Source organism: Arachis ipaensis, chromosome B9, assembly GCF_059453495.1.
Source record: "Arachis ipaensis isolate K30076 ecotype BB chromosome B9, ASM5945349v1, whole genome shotgun sequence".
Taxonomy (NCBI): Eukaryota; Viridiplantae; Streptophyta; class Magnoliopsida; order Fabales; family Fabaceae; genus Arachis; species Arachis ipaensis.
This window is the reverse complement of record NC_142444.1, coordinates 6,218,584-6,237,894: the sequence shown is the minus strand read 5'-3', so window position 1 is coordinate 6,237,894 and position 19,311 is coordinate 6,218,584. Positions and strand designations below refer to the sequence as shown.

Below are 19,311 nucleotides of genomic sequence, written 5' to 3'. Positions count from 1 at the left end.
ATCCCTTCCGGTCATATGCCTTGAACAACCACTATCAAGATACCACATGTCCATTTTCTTCTTGGATGCAAGGCAAACCTCATCTTCATCATTATGATCTGCCATCAGACATAGTTGAGCTTCTTGATCTGAGCTCTCTGAGCCGGTGTCGTTCTCCAAGTCCTCCCATGTTTTCATCATCACCTTCTTTTTGTCTTTCTTAGATTTTTCGCCTTTCTTAAGTTGAGGGCAATCTGACTTGAAGTGACCAGGTTCCTTGCAGTGATGGCATGTGAACTTGACTTGATATTTCTTGACATCTTTGGATGAAGAGCTTCCTTTGCCTTTGCTTTTGTATCTCAATAGCCTTCTCATTTTTCTTGCAAAGAGCACCATTTCTTCATCTGAGAAACTGTCATCAGATTCTTCTTCTTGGGCTGTCATTCTTGATTTTAGTGCTATACTTTTCTTTTTGTCATCTTTGTCTTGAGACATGTGAGTGGTTTCATAGGCCAGCAGCTTGCCTCTCAGCTCATCATAGGTGATTTTGATCAAATCATTCCTTTTAGAGATGGCTGTGCTTTTTACTTCTCATTTCTTAGTAAGACTTCTCAAAATCTTTCTTACTAGAGTTTCTTCAGAGTAGTTCCTTCCCATGGCGTCCAGATTGTTGATGATTATTGAGAACCTTTCGAACATTTGATCGATGCTCTCATCTTCCTTCATACTGAACATTTCATACTCCTTCATCAGCATGTCAATTCTGGTTTCCCTCACTTGTTTAGTGCCTTCATGAGTGAGTTTGAGCTTGTCCCATATTTCTTTAGCCGTTTTGCACCTTGACACCTTTCTGAACTCTTCAAAACTAATTGTGCAGTGCATCAGGTTGATTGCTTTGGCATTGAGTTCAACCTTCTTCTTTTCTTCATCTGTCCATTCACTGTCTTCTTTTGCCACAACTTCTCCATCAGCATTCTGTTTAGTGGGGACATCTGGTCCGTTGAGAATGATCTTTCAGATGTTGTAGTCGATTGACTGCACGAATATTCTCATTCTTTCTTTCCAGTAAGAGTAGTTGCTGCCATTGAAGTAGGGAGGTCTATTATTAGACTTCCCTTCAGTGAGAGTGAACGCCACGATGTTGGGACTCATGTTGTTGGCCATGGATCTTTGCACAAAGCTGTGAAGCTTGACTCCTTGAGACCTTACTCTTGATACCAATTGATGGTTCTTGTAGAACTTGAGAAGGGGGGGTTGAATCAAGTTAGCTTAAAACTTAAAGTTTTAAACTCTGTTTTTGCTGTTGCTTGAGTTGCAGGAGATTATTTGAAATTATCTCATACGCAGAACATAAAAAGAGCAGAGAAGAGGAGAAAGAGGCCAACATATATCCTGGTTCGGATTCTCAGTGCCATAAATCCTACGTCCAGTCTCCACCACAAACCATGGTGGAATTTTCACTATAATTCTCAGGTTACATACACCAATACTATTGAATTACTCCCTAATTCAACTAGTATCTACCCCTAAGCTTTCTTCACCAAAGCTTAGCAACCCCAAAGTGTTGTCCCAACTTGGAAGGGGAATCTAAACAGATTCAATCTCACCAAGTGCTAACCCAACTTGGCAAGGGAAACTAATCCTAGTTCATAAACCCAAATTACATTAGAAATCAGTGGCTATTTTGCATCACTCTTGCCTTTTCTCTCTTGGCTTTTGAACCTCACATAATTGCCTTTTCAAAATAGAAAATAACGCAAGACAGCCATAACACAAAGATCAGAATTAAGTTTGAGTAGAAGAAAAAGATTCCAGCTCAATGTATGAGATGGTGCTCTGTATGTGTGCTATCTTTTTCTTGACTTGAAATGGTAGAGTGAAGCTTGTTATATATCTTCAGCTTGGCTTCATTGTAGCTTCATCCTTTTGCTTGTCCTTGCTGCCCGTTGGAGCTGGCACAGCTAGCAAGCTGTCCTTCTTCATCATGCTCCACTACCCTTGCTGCTGGAGGAGCTCGTCCACCACCTCTGTGGTCCTTTTTCTTGCTTTCTTCCTTGGCATGCTCTTCTTTTGCATTCTGCTCCATTTCCTTGCTGCTGCCGCTCTGTGCTCTTTGCTCGTTTGTGTTTTGCTCAACCACGATCCTAGTATTACTCAGCTAATGTCTTTGGGTTAGTGGTTGTCCTAGTGTCCTTTCTTGCTTTTACAGAGCCACACCTGTCCTTGCATGATACAGCTGTCCTCTCATAACAATTGGTAAAATATATAAACATTTAATTGCTGAATGGTGCTATGAGAAATTGTTGGACTTGTTGACAGCACTAAAGAACAATGTGAGCTGTTCTTCTATTTGCTGTGATGGACTGATGTAGCATGAACTAGAATATTTGGACCTGCAATACTAAAAATACTCATAAAACAATATTGAGATTTTAACCCAAATGAATGTTTATCATCATAACTTAACCCAAAATCAAACTAGGCTCAACAAGAAGAAAAGACTTATAATTAAAGTTTAGATCCTTACACGTGACACTTTATAGTTTGTTGTTCATATGATCATATCACATTAGCGCGCCATAATAGTAAAACTTATATTATTAGAAAGGTTTATGGTGGAAAATTCTATATATTTTGCATGTTTATCGGTCTTTTTTTTTTTCCAATCGTGAAATTCTATTTAAGAGATCAGATTTGTTACTCTTACAGCTGGCGGAGTTTGATTAACGTAATTGCACACCTCGTTGCATGGTTATTACTAATTCAAATATATTTGAAAGATAATAAAAATTAATTAAAAATAATTAAAAATAATTTTATTTTATATTTATTAATTACTTTTAAAAAAATACATAATATTAAATATAATAAGTAAGTAATTTTTGATATTATATACATAAAATTATAAATATTAAATTAAATAAAATAACTGTGATTATTATCTCGTTGTCATTACTCTTACTAATTATCGATCTTCATTCAATGCCGTGCCTTATTGTAGTATGTATCACATTATAAATGCACATAATAAATTTAGACTAACTTCAAAGTTTGAAATTAAACTACTTAATTTAGAAGCTGTGGGCTTCATTACTTCACTTTAAGAATATCTCTAAATAGATTAAAAGTACGATAATTATTGCATGGATTTATTAAATTATAAAACTTAAGCACCACAAATAATTATTTTAATTATTTAAAGAACTTTAATTCAATATAAAAAAATATTATTTTAACAGCACAAAGAAACAAGCAATAGGTATCTTTTTGTGTTGCCTTAAACAAGTTTTCAGTTATTTCTTATACGCCAAAAGGAGTCTTTTAAGTATATGTGCTTAAATGTAATGGAATTATTCCATGATTCTATGATAATATACATAGATATAAAATTTATGAAAAAAATTATTTATTTTAAAAATTTTAAAATATAAATTTATCATGTATACCCTCATTCAATAGCCATTGAATTAATTTAAATTTTTTAGATTATAAAAATTTTGATATTACATCATAATATCATTTATTCTTATCAAGAATATATTGCAAATATTTTTTTATTGAACAATTATAGTGTGACTAGTCGTTTACTCTAAACCGTGTTTTTTATTCCAAACGTTCTATTTTTTAAATTATCAATTTTTTTTTTAAATCACAAATTATCAACTAAGTATAAACATTTCTAGCAATTATACGAATAAAATTTATATTATGTTATCTTCTTCCAATTTATATGTATACTACTCATCTGTTATACCTGATTGGTATTTTATTGTCCAAGTTTAAATAATTAACCTTAGCTTGTGATTTATTGTTGACTATATATGTATTAAATTAGTAAAAACCAATCATATGAGTTTTGAAAGTTGGTGGCGAAAGTGACAGGTCTTCAAGAACGAATTCTTCAAATCCAACCCCGGAAAGAATGTGATGCCCTTTGAGCTTCTCGTTACAAATTTGCATTTGATCAAATCTATGTAATTATCCTTCATAGTTAAGTTAATTAATAATCCGGTCTCTAATAATATTTCATAGAATATTCCGAGATCAAATTGTGTTATTATTTAATTTGTAAACTTGTACGGACAAGAATAAATCAAATATTGAAAGGTAAAAAGCACCTTTCCTATGAATACCAACCTCTAATCTATTACGTATATATATATGTTCGTCCTTTACAAAAGAAACAAAAGGGATTATATTTTTTTTTCGTTATTACATTAATTTATTGATTTTATTCTATCTGGCAAAATTAAGGAGTAAAAAAAAAATTAAAAGAACACAAGAAAAATATGAGATTTTCAAATATATAATTTATGATAAATTAAACTGCCTTATATATTCATTATTTTAGAGTCATTATTTGGTGAATCATGCATCTTATTTACTCAACTAGATAAATTATTTTATCACTTATTCATCATTAGAAGATTTTATATAAATATAAAAAATTAATAAACACTATAAGAAAAATAGACTATTACTATGTTTTTAAAACGTGCCGAAAAATTAAAAAAAAAGTATAATAATAATTTTTCGTCACTTTTTTAAACTATTAACACGCTTTTAAAAGGATCATAATTATAAGTGTGTCAATTGCTCTATCATCATATTTTTATTGATTTATTGATATAATTTTTTTTGTCACGCTTTTATCTATTGCCACGCTTTTACAAAGATGAGTTAACTTATTAGTAAAAGCGAGTTATGTTTTGAGCAAATTTTATTCTAATGATATGCTCCCTTGAATTAAGTTTTTTGATAAAAAAAAAAACAAAAATTAGAAAAATATTTTTCTTGATTTCTATTGGTTTGAAACTTGCTGTGCAATCCATCCTACAAAGTGTTGACAAAGTCAAAAGTCAATGAAAGCAAGTTATCACACGCATTGGAATACTAAGTTACTTGTCTTAGTGCAACTCAACAGCCTCATATAAATAACTTCGATATAAAATGCAAACCTTCTTCAATAATTTAACAAATATCTTTCAACAAACAACTGCCATGTCGGTGAAGAAATCTCTATCACTTAACGGAGGAAACGCCATTACCATCCTTAAGGGCCAGAAGCCGGCGAAACGCGGCCGGTTCAAGCGGTGGTTTTCGTCGGCGGAGGAGGTGTCGTTGGAGCCGGGGAAGAAGCTTAAAGAAATGGACTCAAACAAATTGAAAGATGAGATCAAGAAGTGGGCTAAGGCTGTTGTAGCGTATGCACGCCAAGTTAGTGGCCGTTTTGGAACTTCTAGAGTCTAGAGGCAAGTGATGATACTCGATCATATCGCAAATTCAATTTAATTTGTTACCTAGATTATTTTTTATTAGTAATAAATATAGGCTCAATTGTAATTAGTTAATTATTAATGACTAACTAATTACAATTGAGTCTGTATATCTATTGTTAATGAAAAATTATCTAGGAGCACAATTGTTGTCGATTTGGTGGGAGAAATTGGTGATGGATTGGAGAGTTTAATTTGAAGAAGAATATTATGAGTTTTACATCAAATGTTAGCGGGAATTTGTGCATATCCGTTAGAGAATTGGTTGTTGATGTATATATATCTTGGTGGGAATCAAGGCGTGGATCACAAGAACTATAGATACGATGAATTCATTGAATTGTATGGTGAATCTCAATGTAGTAAATTATGTGTACATTATTATCTAGAATTGGCAATTTATTATATTTTTTATTGAACTTAGAAATTACATTGTGGTGTCTGAAATGTATTTTTATAAAAAAAATAAAAAAAATTAAGATTGATTTTGGTTTTGTATTTGTTATTTTTGTTTTAATTTTTAATATTTTATATTCTTTAATTTTGTAAGAAAATAAAAATGAGAATAAAAATAAAATTTTATAGTTTTTATTATTCTCTCTCTTTTTTTTCACAAAATATTAAAAATATAAATATAAATATAAATCCAATACATCCAAAACCATAATAAGTGATTGTTAAAGGACTTTTCCTTAAAAGTATTTTCTTGATTGTTAAAAGTTTTTGCGTGTTTAAACATCTAAATTGATTCTTAAAAAAAAATTATATGATATATTTTAATTTATTTTTAATAATTTTTTATTTATCAGAAATTTTTTAAAATTATTTTTGTCAAATAGATTTCTTTCATTATTTTTAATCAAAATTTTAACATACATGTTAGACAAATAAATATATAATAAATTTTATAAAAAAATAATTAGGTAAAGGATTATTATTATTATTATAATAAAAAAATTAGTACCTCTAAAATAATAAAATTATCAATCTGTCTAATAAAAATAATTTTTGGCAATTTATAATTTTATATATATATATATATATATATATATATATATAATTGTCATTAATTACGATTGTGTTACAAGAGAGAGAGAAAACCGTTAGAAAAAAGGGGAGCAACAGAAAAGGGATCTAACAAACTTTCACATGGAAGGAGAGGAGTGAGAAGCCAATATGAAGGAGCAGCAGGGGACTGAGAAGGGCATGGAGATTGTGAGAACCTTCTTTTTGCATCTATCTTTCATTCTCTTTGTTCTTCCTTTCTATTTGCTTACCCTGTGCTGATTCATGCTTTTTCTGCGCAGATGAACTTGGAACTTCTTGTTTTACCCAATTTTGCAAACATTTCCAATTTTTCCATTGATTCTATACCTTATACACTTCCACAGATTTATACCTAGTCTTAATTGTGTACTTCCATACAGCTATACGTTTGTTCCTTTTGATCTGGTAACAATTGGTGCTCTCATTGAGTCATGGCAGAAAATACCCGATTACAATCGATGCAGGCGGCTATCACCAAATTGACTGAACAGGTTGATGGCTAGCAAGAACAACTCACGGCGATGGCACAATCTTTGGCAGCGATTCAAGCCCACCTAGCCCCGAGAGTGGAGGAATCTCCAAAACCATATGCTCATCCCTCTGTCTTTGCTCTGCCACGCCAGATGAAGGTGGACTTCCCACGCTTCTCCGGCGGTGATGATGTGCTACAATGGATTTTTAGGGCTGAAAGATTCTTCAGGATTTATGATATTTCCGAGGATTAAAAACTCGACATAGTTGCGGTCAGCTTAGAAGGCAGAGCTCTGGCTTGGTTCCAAACTTGGGAGAAATTTGAACAGGTATATGACTGACTTTCTCTGTCTACTGCTATTCAAATTCAATTTGGACCATCACAGTTTGAGAACCCTCGCGAGGAATTGTTTAAGCTGAAACAATCTTCATCAGTCACAAAATACTTTGATGCTTTTAATGATCTGGCCGCGAGAGCGTATGGATTGGATGATACCCTGTTGTTAGACTGTTTTATTGGTGGGTTAATCCCGGAACTCAAACGCGAGGTCAAGTCTCGCTCCCCCACATCTCTGTGGCATGCGGTGTCTTTGGCCAAACTGTTTGAGGAAAAATTTCTACCACAGCCCCAGCGTTGGTGGAACTCACTCTCATCTCCCCCTTATTCGAAATCGCCCGCTACCCTTCCCCCCAAACCTCCCCTCTCGCCCCCATCTACTGTCACCCCGCCACAAAGTGCCCCTTTACTACCCACACCCACTAAGCCAGGGACCTTGCACAAATTAACCCCTACTGAGATTCAATTTCGACGGGAGAAGGGGGTGTGTTTTACATGCGATGAGAAGTACTTCCCTGGCCACAAATGTACAGCCAAGCATTACTTCCTAATTCAGACAATGGAAGAAGTGCCATCTGAGGAACCAATGTTAGAGGAAATTCATGAGATTAAGCAGCCGGAGGAGCCTTCTGAGGTAGTGGCAACACCAGAACCCTTGCACTTGTCCTATAATGTGCTAACAGGGAGACCGACCAAGAGGTCTATTCGCTTCTCTGGGACTGTTCAGGGCAGAGAGGTCCGAGTTTTGATGGATGGTGGTAGTTCGGATAATTTTATCCATCCCTCCTTAGCCCAACGTTTGAATCTGCCCATTCACCAGGCTCCACAATTTCAAGTTGAAGTTAGGAATGACGCCTTATTACAATGTGAAGGGGAAGTCCGACAGGTGCCTGTGATGATTCAAGGCCACACTCTGTTCATCACAACTTTTGTCCTCCCAATAGCGACTGAGGAACTTGTTTTGGGTGATGTTTGGCTCGAGACTTTGGATACTCATTTGGTGAATTATAGGAAGAAATTCATTACTTTTATGGATGGTAATAAGCTTGTGACCTTGCAGGGTGAATTGACTCACTTACCTACTCAAGTTCAGTTTCACAATCTCAAGCGTTTACATGCTGCACAAGAGATTTTAGAATTATATACTCTCCAGTTACACCCTATACCTGAAGAACCTCGACTGGTACTAGACCTGCCCACTTCCATGCCTCCGGATTTGGAAAAGCTATTGTACTCCTTTAAAGAGGTCTTTGATACACCCCACGGGTTACCCCCGGTGCGTTCTCGTGATCATAAAATTCACTTGCTGCCCAACTCGGCACCTGTAAAGGTGCGACCTTAGCGATACCCGCATAGTCAGAAATTCGAAATTGAGAGAATTGTGTGCGAAATGCTGGCCGAAGGGATCATACAACCAAGTGCCAGTCCTTTCTCTTCTCCAGTCCTTCTTGTTGAGAAAAAGGATGGCTCTTGGCGATTTTGCACCGACTATCGGGCTTTAAATGATGTGACCATTAAGGACTCTTTTCCTATGCCGACTGTGGATGAACTTCTGGATGAACTTTGCGGTGCCCAGTATTTTTCGAAATTGGACTTGCGGGCAGGATATCATCAAGTTCGTGTTAAGACAGAGGATCGTTACAAGACGGCGTTTCGGACTCACCAAGGCTTGTATGAATGGTTGGTAATGCCATTTGGCTTGACCAACGCTCCAACTACCTTTCAATGCCTTATGAACTCGGTGTTTGCTGCCGTGCTTCAAAAATTTGTGTTGGTTTTCTTCGATGACATACTAGTATACAGTCCAGATTGGCCCTCTCATTTGGAACATTTGCGACAGGTGCTATCCATATTGAAAGAGAATGTTTTATTTGCCAAACTTTCTAAGTGCTCATTCGGGCAAACACAGGTTGATTATTTGGGCCATGTGGTATCACGGGAGGGTGTCCTGGTCGACGAGTCAAAGGTGTAAGCTATTACTCAATGGCCACTCCCTACATCACTCAAACAATTACGTGTTTTTCTCGGTTTGGCTAGCTATTACCGCAAATTCATCCGGAATTTTGCTATCCTTGCGAGTCCTCTAACTGATCTCCTAAAGAAAGATGGTTTTGTCTGGTCTGATTGTGCCACAATGGCTTTTGTGAAATTGAAGGAGGTTCTCTCTCATGCTCCGGTATTGACTTTACCTGATTTTTCTAGGCCTTTTGTTTTGGAAACTGATGCATGTGGAACCGGAATTGGGGCTATTCTAAGCCAAGACGGTCACCCCATTGCTTATTTCTCCAAAAAGCTAGCACCAACAGCACAGAAACAATCGGCATATGCACGAGAAATGCAAGCAATTCTCGCGGCAGTGACTAAGTTTCGACATTATTTACTAGGCCATAAGTTTGACATCCGCACAGACCATAAAAGCTTGAAGGAACTCCAAACGCAAGTCATTCAGACACCAGAACAGCAAACTTGGTTGGCCAAACTACTTGGTTATGATTTCTCCATAAAATACAAGCAGGGGTGCGAGAATAAAGCAGCAGACGGATTGTCCAGATCATTCTGGCAGCTCTCCACAACTTCTTGGGCATTACTACCGCTCTTAAAGGATGAGCATCAACGGTTTCGGCCAGAAAGTGAATTTTCTAAGGATGAGATGAATTCTGGTAAGCTGCAGAACCGTGGTGGATTTTGGTACTGGATTGACCGATTAGTAATTCCAAATTCTTCATCTCTGGTAGAACACCTGTTACGAGAATTTCATGATTCAATTGTGGGTGGCCATGGCGGCGTGCAAAAAACATTATCTAGATTATCCGCCCAATTTTATTGGAAGAACATGGCGCAATCAGTGAAGGACTACATCAAATCTTGCTCCATTTGTCAACAGGCCAAATACAGCACCCAACCTCCGGCCGGTTTGTTGGAACCTCTCCCTATTCCGACACATATTTGGCAAGATCTTTCGATGGACTTCATCACCGGGTTACCCCCAGCCCACGGCTGCTCCGTCATATTGGTGGTGGTAGACCGTTTATCAAAATTTGCTCATTTCATACCGCTTCCGGCTGATTTCACAGCACCAAAAGTGGCAGAGGTCTTTCTTCGCGATGTGGTGAGTGTCCATGGTTTGCCTTAGTCCATTGTCTCGGATCGGGACAAAGTCTTCACGAGCAAGTTCTGGGAGCAGTGCTGTAAGGGACAAAGTATACGCTTGGCTAGAAGCTCGGCGTACCACCCGGAATCTGATGGCCAAACGGAGGTGCTAAACCGTTGCCTAGAGATGTATCTGCGGTGCTATACGCAAGAGAACCCGAAGGACTGGTATAACCTTTTACCGTGGGCGGCTTTTAGATATAACACTTCCTTTCACTCCTCTATCGGCATGTCACCATACAAAGCAGTGTTCGGCAAGGACCCTCCTCCTTTATTGCGATATGAGCCCCACCCGAAGGATCCCCCAGCTCTACAAGAACAACTACTCCTGCGAGACTCGGTGTTAGCTTCCTTAAAACTGAACTTACAAAAGGCCCAAACCAGAATGAAGAACCAGGCAGATAGCAAACGCAAAGAATTAGAATTTCAAGTGGGAGATTTTGTGTACGTCAAACTACAACCTTATCGCCAGCGATCTGTGGCCCTGAGGCGGAACCAGAATTATCCATGCGTTATTTTGGTCCTTTTTCCGTCATTGCTCGAATAGGTAAGGTAGCCTACAAGCTGGAACTCCCCAATACAGCCCGAATCCACCCTGTCTTCCACATATCTCTGCTCAAGAAGTGTGAAGGAGTCCCATCACCAGCTACCATCCCTTCTCCGCTGCTAGTAGATGAGAAGGGCTATCAATTACAACCTCAGACAACCTTGGGGCATCGGATGATAAAAAAAGATGGCAAGTGGATTGAAGAAGTTCTCATTAAGTGGCAAAATACCTTGGGAGAGGAGGCAACGTGGGAACCCTATGAAGAAATGAAGACACAATATCCTAATTTTGACCTTGAGGACAAGGTCCATTTCAATGGAGGGGGTAATGTTACAAGTGAGAGAGAGAAAACCGTTAGAAAAAAAGGAGAGCAACAGAAAGGGGATCTAACAAACTTTCACATGGAAGGAGAGGAGTGAGAAGCCAATATGAAGGAGCAGCAGCGGACTGAGAAAGGCATAGAGATTGTGAGAACCTTCTTTCTGCATCTATCTTTCATTTTCTTTGTTTTTCCTTTCTATTTGCTTATCCTGTGCTGATTCATGCTTTTTCTGCGCAGGTGAACTTGGAACTTCTTATTTTACCCAATTTTGCAAACATTTCCAATTTTTCCATTGATTCTATACCTTATACACTTCCACAGACTTGTACTTAATCTTAATTATGTACTTCCATACAGCTATACGTTTATTCCTTTTGATCTGGTAACAGATTGTCATTAATTACGTGCACATTTTTATTTAATTTTTTTTTATAAAGTCATAAACTGACATAATTAATTTTCCTATCAACATACATATATAACATATGGATACTATTTCTCAAACAGACATTACACGATGTATTGATCTAATGTTCTTTCACACATACTTTAGTTGTTAGATTATTTAAATTGGAATCTACTACTTCGACTATGCTAGATTGCTTGCAAGCATTATTGATATAATATTGTGGTTTCCGTATTTTAAAAAGACAAAGTTAAAAGAATATAAAATTCCAAAAGCAAAAATAGGCGAATTAAAAATATATATTCTTACTTTTCGCTAATGAAAAAAGTTAATATATTAGCCAAGTACTGTTTTAAATTTTAATGTTTAAATTAAAAATTTAATTATTCCGTTGATTTTTATAATTTTATCAAATTTTTAATTAGATTTTATATATATTTTTTAATTAAATTTTTATATTATATAAGATTTTATAACTAATAACCTTTTAATTATAAAATTTAATATCGTATAAGAACCTAATTAAAAAGAAAAAATTTATAAAGACTTAATTAAAAATTTAATAAAATTATTGGGATAATTAAACTTAAATTAAATTCTAATTTAATATCTAATGTATGAAATGTCTTTTTTTTTTGTCTCTAACACTTTATTGTGTCATTTTTGTTTTTTGTTTTTTTTGTCAAGATTAAAATTTTTTATTTAAAAATTCATCTTTTTCTATTATTATAATTTTTATTGTATATATTATTCTATCAATTTTATTACCAAATTACTACAATCACCACAACGACTACCACACTTATTATGTGATTATTAGTTTATTACTACTCCTTAAAATTAAAGAAATTGATGATGAAAGAAAAGAGGATATTTAGAAGGAAAAAAATTAACTAAAAAATAAAATAAAATAAAATGAATAGAAAATAAAAAGTCATTTCAAAGAAGGTTAAACAAAATGATTACTTAGTCCTAAACATTAGTTTACCACTATTAAGCACAGACACATTTTAGACACGACACTCATCGATACTCGTTCGATATACATGTTTGTTGTGTCCAATTATATCTTAATAAAAAATAAAAAAACTTTTTCAGACACATTTGAACACACCTAAATATCATTACATATCAGCGTGTCTAATTTTATTCTTAATATGTAATTTTGAAATAAATTTAGAAATAGTATATATTATTATTTATCAAAACAAATATATTTTAAATATTTTATATAATTAAAATAAAATATTAAAAATAATTAAAAAATTAATTTATATTTTATAATATCAAAATATCATTATAATTTATCTAAAAAATACTTTATATTTTATATATATGTATTCTATATCTTATAAAATTTTAAAATTCGTGTGTTACCATATCTTTCGTATCGTGTCGTATCTCATATCCGTGACCGTTAATCATACGTTTACCCTATCAATATATATCTTCCTTGATATACATGACTCTTGGCTTTCTATATTGGCTAGATAATTGATTAAACCTTCATAAAATAATCATTTGCTTGCGAGAGAAGGTATTGATGAAATGTTATGATGGATTCCTAACATTATAAGAAGGTATTGATGAATCACTACATTCCATTCAAGCCAGAGAGTTACAACATGATTAACCCAAAGCTCTACCTTCCCTTTATTCTTCTTTTTATTTTTCACTTATTCTCTCATGTCTTGACACAAAAAATATCTGAGGGTAAGTATGATCTTTTCTTTTCATTTCAATTTTGCACTCAAACAAAACAGTTGTACTATATATTGAATAATTTTTTTCCATCTATTTTATGTAAAAAATAATTACCCTGAAATTAAAAGTAATTGTATCTTAAACTTTAATTTTAGAGAATTCCATGTTAATACTATATCTTGTTAATTATATCCTTTATATACTTAGAAAAAAATAATGTAACATATTTATTTAAAATATAAATATTTTTTTCAATTATATATATTTATTAATATATGCATCATTAAAAAATCTTCATTATTTCTCAGAATTATGAATAATATATATATATATAGGTATAATACCAATTATTAATTTGGTCCATGAGGTTTTCACTAAGTAATCAAATTGTTTTTTGAATTTTAAATTGATTAAATAATTAATACTACTATGACTAGCCATTAGACTAGCTGATACGATACTAAAAATTTTGCATTAAAAATGGAGAAAATAAAAAATATTTTTAGAAATATTGGATGAACAATTATTTTTTTAAATCAAGTTTCGACTAAGTCTCTAAAACATTATTTTAAAAAAATAAAAAACAAAAAAACTTTTGAAGAAAACACAAAATTTCTTATAACCAACATAAAAATGTTTGAGAAAACTATTTTATAAAAACACAAATATTTTATATAAATAATAGAGTATGATAAGAGAAGAAGAATAATAAATATATTGAGAAGAAAGAAAATAAGAAGGAAAAAAAAAATCGCAATAACGGTGAAGAAGGGAAAAAAAACATGTTAGGAGACAAAATAAGAGGAGAAAAAAAAGAAAAAAAAAGAAAGAAAAGAAGGCGGGAAAAAGAAGGAGAGAAGATAAGAGTGAGAGAAGAAAAAGAAAGAACATTAATTCTATGTTTTGGACTTTTTGAGATATTTTATTTTAAATTTGATTTAATAAAAAATGACTTATTCACTTATCAGTGTACTCTTGTATTTTTAGTTTTTTACATATAATACAAAGGCCAAGAAAAACACATTACATTAAAATTGCCTTTACTTAATATATAAATCCTAGAGTTAAATTTATGGTAATCAATAATAGAGAAAATAAATTATATTTCTAATTGATAATTGAAATTATTTTAACTTTGCATCTTACCCAAATATATCCATTCATTTCTTTTTAAGCAACAATTGTCTGCCATCTTTTTTTTATTTTAGTAATATTAGAAAGATAAAAAAATAATTTAAATTTATTTTATTTAATATTTATTAATTTTAACAATGATTAACAAATATTAAATAAGATAAATTTAAATTTTTTTAATTAATTTTTTGTTATCAAATATTTCTCTTTTTTTGGAAATTTTTTTCCTTCTTATTATTTTGGCATGAAATTTAACTTTAATTTTAATTTTTGGTTGTTAAATTTTCATCCTATCCTACTTATTTAGTTAGCTATTATCTCATTTACCACCAAGGCGGATTCATAGTATATCCAACGGGATTAGAACCAATTCCTGTGCCGCCTCCGGGTTCACCTCCGCCACCCCCTCCACCTCCAGATTGGCCGCCTCGTCGGCCGCCGCGTCCACCTCCTCGTCCTAATTTGCTACCTTATCATACAAACTTGTTGGGTTACCATTCTAATGCCTTTCAAGGGATTAAGAAAAACCCCATATATACGTCTCACCTAGTTGGTTACTATCCTTATTATTATTATCAACCTTATTATATTCCTTTTCTGGTGCCTTCAACTAGAAGCAATCACTATCCTCGTGCCTTAAGCATGCAAGATACTATTGGTAAGAAATTCTAATATTTAAAACTTATTTTCTTTCCGCCACAGCCTTTTAATATTACAATTAGTATAACTTCATCTTAAAATGTTACTTATTATAGGTAACATATATATGCAGAGAGATTAATTTTGATGTATTGAAAATGTAAAAAAAAATTAGAGCAATGCTAGGGGACCAGCAACATTTGTGATTAGTAGCCATCAAATAGCCATCAATGATGATTTAATGGTGTGAGATTGTTGTGAGATTTCATCTAATGGCTCACCTTTCTTTGCTGGTTACATGCTGGCCAAAATTCAATAAAATTGCTGGTCTCCTAGACTTTTCCAAAAAATTATACGATTCTAATTAAATTCATATGTTTAGATAAAAATTTTAAATAATAAATTTAAAAAATAATTATTTTTGTTAATTTAAAAATATACAATTATATAAACTTTTTTTGTATTAACAATGTATAAAAATTAAATTCATATATCTAAAATATCTTTGCTTAACTAGGTACTAGTTTTATTTGTTCATTCTCTCTTTTTAGCCCCTTAATTTATGTAAATGTAGGGGTAGAATACTTTGACAAGGATGCCGGAAACAATTTTTTCAAGCATCCAACATTATTGTTGAAGGATTTGGAAAAAGGACAAAGACATGACCCTGCATATGTAGGTATGGTGAATTTCCAAATAATCTTGGTTGCTTCTTAAATTAAAATAATTAATCATCATTCCAAGGACATTCCATGGATTATTCCTTCTTTATTACTCCTTTAGTTAGAGATGATCCCAGTTACTACTATCAAGGAGGAATAATGGTGTATCCAATGGAAATAGAACCAATTCCGACAGTTCCATATCCAAATCCACAACATCCTTCTCCGATTCCAACCATACCAATTTCGCCTCCGTCTCTGCCTCTGCCTCGCCGTCCCCGTCCCCATCATCGTCAACCTCCTAGGCTACGAAAAGTTAAACAAAACCATGAATATCAACCTATTTCTTCTTTGATGCCTTCAACCAAAAGAAATCACTATACTCATTCAGCTACGTACCCATCAAGCCTTAAGCATGGTAGATTTTATTGGTGAGACATTCTAATATATTTATTAAAACTTAATTTCTATCTTTTCTTTTTCTCCCGTAGCTTCATTATTATATAAAATTTGAAAGTATAATTTCATGTTAAAAAGGTTTAATTATTCTTATGGTTCTTATAATTTTATCAAATTTGTAAATAATTTTTTTTAATTAAGTCGTTATACTGTTTTTAAGTTTGTAATTAAGTTCTTTTTATGTCAAAAATATTAACAATAACAGAATATTTCTTTAAAAAAATATGTAGTCAAAGATTTAATTAGATTCTTAATTGTGAATACCTTCAATTTGCGAAAAAAATAGTCAATTAACTCTAATATTTTTTACACTAACAAGAACCTAATTATAAAATTAAACCAATATAGGAATCTAATTAAAAAAATATATAAAAATCTATCTAATTACAAATTTGATAAAACTATAACAACTATCAGAACAATTAAATCGGCTAAAAACAAACGTTTTTCATTTTTTTTAATAATTGAGGAGGAAGCTCAATCCACATATACTCTAAAAACTAAGGAAATGAATTTCTAAAATATATATGTACAATTTTGTTAGAGATGTAACAAATATTAACTAATTAATAACCAATCAACAATAAAATATTCTCACATTCAATAAATCAAAAATTGCACATCTAAATTTTAAACTTACATAAATATAATGATGAAAATTTATTATGTGCAATTAATTTTATGTTGTGAAATTAATAGCTGAGAACAGTTAAATAATTTGATTAATTTAGCTAAATTTTTATCTAACAATTTTGAGTTATTAATTTTATGTGAAGTTAACTGCACCTAAATTTTCACTAAATAATTAGAATGTAAAAATCTTACCATCTTAATTAATCTTACATTTGTCATTATTACACACATTTAACTATAAAAGAGTGCATTAATATATACGTAGATATAAAGACTATCTTGGCTATTTATTTTCCTATTAGTTCACTAATTTTATTTCTTTATCGTTCTCTATCATGTCCTACATTTAGTTATTTGCACTAAAGTGCATGATAACTGAACTTTTTATTAAAATCATAATCTTATTCTAATTAGCAATATTTCTTGTCAAAACAAACTAAATTTGTTATTATTATATCCTCAATATATATATATATATATATATATATATATACACACATGGGTTTGGGTTCTCTATCTAACTAACACAATAATAAAATCTTAACAGATAAGTATGAGGATGATGGATATGAAGTGAGGCATTCAGAAGTTGACTGGGAAACTTTCATGTATTTGCAACCAAAACATCTACCATGACACATAGCTAGAGTTAAAAATATAAAAAAAAAAAAAAAAAAGAAGAAGAGAGGCTACGCACACATTACTATGAATTAGCTAATAATGTGACTATGTGAGTCTGTGCATGGAAATGTAGATATTAGCTATGATGGATTGTTATATAACTTATTTATACATGTCCTAAATAATAAAAGTATGCAGCACTGTTCTTCTTTAATAGTTTTTCCATGTTTTATATATATTGTTATGATTAGTTTCTGCTAATTTGTTTTTCGAGTTTAAATACAAAAATTGTAATTTTATATAATTCGGCACGTAGAAATAATATAAAATTGTTCTAAGTACCACGGTCAATTAATTTGGGAATATTTTGAACTTATAATGTAGGATGAAATTGACTAATTACATATTGGAAATTAAACCAAAAGTGAATAAAAGCAAATTATAAACACAAGAAGTTAATTGAGAAATTCAATATGAAGAATACTAAGGCATTTGATTTCGCCAAATTATTGAATTTTAGTTACTATATATTTACCCAACTATTTAATAGTAACTTTTGGGTACGATTGCCAATGAGTAATAGCTCAAATGACATAGATTCTCCATACTCAATTAAGAGGTTGCGGGTTCGAGTCTCCTATCTTTCCAAAAGCCAATGAGTAATAGCTCAAATGGCATAGACTTCCTATACTCAATTAAGAGGTTGCGGGTTCGAGTCTCCTATCTTTCCAAATAAGCCAATGAGTAATAGCTCAAATGGTATAGTCTCTCCATACTCAATTAAGAGGTTGCGGGTTCGAGTCTTCTATCTTTGATAAAAAAAAAAAATTTGGGTACGATTATAATAATATATTTACCAGAACATTTAATCTTTAATTGTTAGGATTTGGTTGAATTAGTCCCACATTGTTTAGGATAGCAAATGGAGTGGGTGGCCTAGGCTATAAATATGAGGCTAAGTTCTCCATATTTTTTGCACCAGTCGAAAACACTTAAAGCTTGTATCTGACTTTTTTTTCCTTTATACTCTTTGATTAGAGAGTGTTGTGAGGTGTAGTTAAATATTTGCTTTGAGAGTGTGGGTGTACTGGGGTGTTGGTGTTAGAGAGAAAGAAGTCTATGTGTTGTAACAATTTTCACATAGTGATATTCTCTGGTTGTCATTTGACAACGGCCGTGATTTTTTCTCCAGTAATTGGAGTTTCCACGTTAAATTATTGTCTTGTGATTGTGTCTATTTTATTTCTCTGTGAAAGGTATTTTCTCAAGGGGGAATGGTGTATTATTCCCAACATGTGGTATCAGAGCCAAGTTCGGTGGGATTTATTCTTAGTATGCTCTGTGGTTGCAGCCTAGTCTGACCTTTCACATCAGAAAAGAATTTTGTCCTGTGGCTTGAGGTTGATCTTTGGTTGCTATTGTTGTTACTGGAAGGCAGTGTGACACTGTGAGAGTGCAGTTTGGAAAGGTTCTGGCTAAGGAAAGACTTGGTATTTAAGTGTGTCCATTGTGACCCACCTCTCTTTTCTGGGGACCCTTCCTAGTGCACGGTCTACAGTTGAGTTATACTATTTCAGTATACAGTTGCAACAATGTCAAGATATTCAAATGCTGTGAAGCTTGAAATAGAGAAATTTGATGGAAGAATCAATTTTGGCTTGTGACAAATACAAGTCAAGGACGTGTTGATACAATTAGGTTTGCACAAGGCGTTGAAGGAGAAGATCTCTGGTATGAAGGATGAAGAATTGGAGGAACTAGATTTGAGAGCTGCAAGTGCTATTCACCTGTGTTTGGCTAAGAATGTTCTTGCAAATGTGCAAGGAATGAAAACAGCCAAGGAACTTTGGGATAAACTCGAAGGGTTGTATCAGGCAAAGGGCATCTCAAATCGGTTGTTATTGAAGGAGCAGTTCCATAATCT

At 32.9% G+C, this 19,311-nt stretch overlaps 3 protein-coding genes across 3 annotated transcripts; 2 read left to right on the top strand and 1 right to left on the bottom strand.

The window, feature by feature from the left end:
* Positions 1-570: 570 nt before the first annotated feature.
* LOC148543607 (uncharacterized) lies at positions 571-2,065 on the bottom strand. The gene is made up of 2 exons (XM_088498594.1): positions 1,939-2,065; positions 571-971 (listed from the first exon to the last, which is right to left on the bottom strand). Exons 1-2 carry the CDS (start codon positions 2,063-2,065, stop codon positions 571-573), a joined length of 528 nt encoding a protein of 175 aa, XP_088354720.1.
* Positions 2,066-10,767: 8,702 nt separating this feature from the next.
* LOC107614756 (uncharacterized) lies at positions 10,768-11,226 on the top strand. Its single transcript, XM_016316894.1, has one exon. The coding sequence runs from the start codon at positions 10,768-10,770 to the stop codon at positions 11,224-11,226; it is 459 nt and encodes a 152-aa protein (XP_016172380.1).
* Positions 11,227-13,121: 1,895 nt separating this feature from the next.
* LOC148543606 (uncharacterized) lies at positions 13,122-17,402 on the top strand. The gene is made up of 4 exons (XM_088500620.1): positions 13,122-13,248; positions 14,681-15,031; positions 15,587-15,691; positions 17,314-17,402. The coding sequence occupies exons 1-4, from the start codon at positions 13,122-13,124 to the stop codon at positions 17,400-17,402; spliced, it is 672 nt and encodes a 223-aa protein (XP_088356746.1).
* The last annotated feature ends 1,909 nt before the right edge of the window (positions 17,403-19,311 follow it).

Bases quoted from the DNA above. Each gene is read 5' to 3' on its own strand.
- LOC107614756 (XM_016316894.1), top strand. From the start codon at position 10,768: ATGCGTTATTTTGGTCCTTTTTCCGTCATTGCTCGAATAGGTAAGGTA.
- LOC148543606 (XM_088500620.1), top strand. From the start codon at position 13,122: ATGAATCACTACATTCCATTCAAGCCAGAGAGTTACAACATGATTAAC. The intron at 13,249-14,680 runs GTAAGTATGATC...CTACTTATTTAG, and splicing joins GACACAAAAAATATCTGAGG to TTAGCTATTATCTCATTTAC. The intron at 15,692-17,313 runs GTATGGTGAATT...AAATCTTAACAG, and splicing joins ACATGACCCTGCATATGTAG to ATAAGTATGAGGATGATGGA.
- LOC148543607 (XM_088498594.1), bottom strand. From the start codon at position 2,065: ATGGAGCAGAATGCAAAAGAAGAGCATGCCAAGGAAGAAAGCAAGAAA. The intron at 972-1,938 runs GTGCCAGCTCCA...TCAACGGACCAG, and splicing joins AGAAGGACAGCTTGCTAGCT to ATGTCCCCACTAAACAGAAT.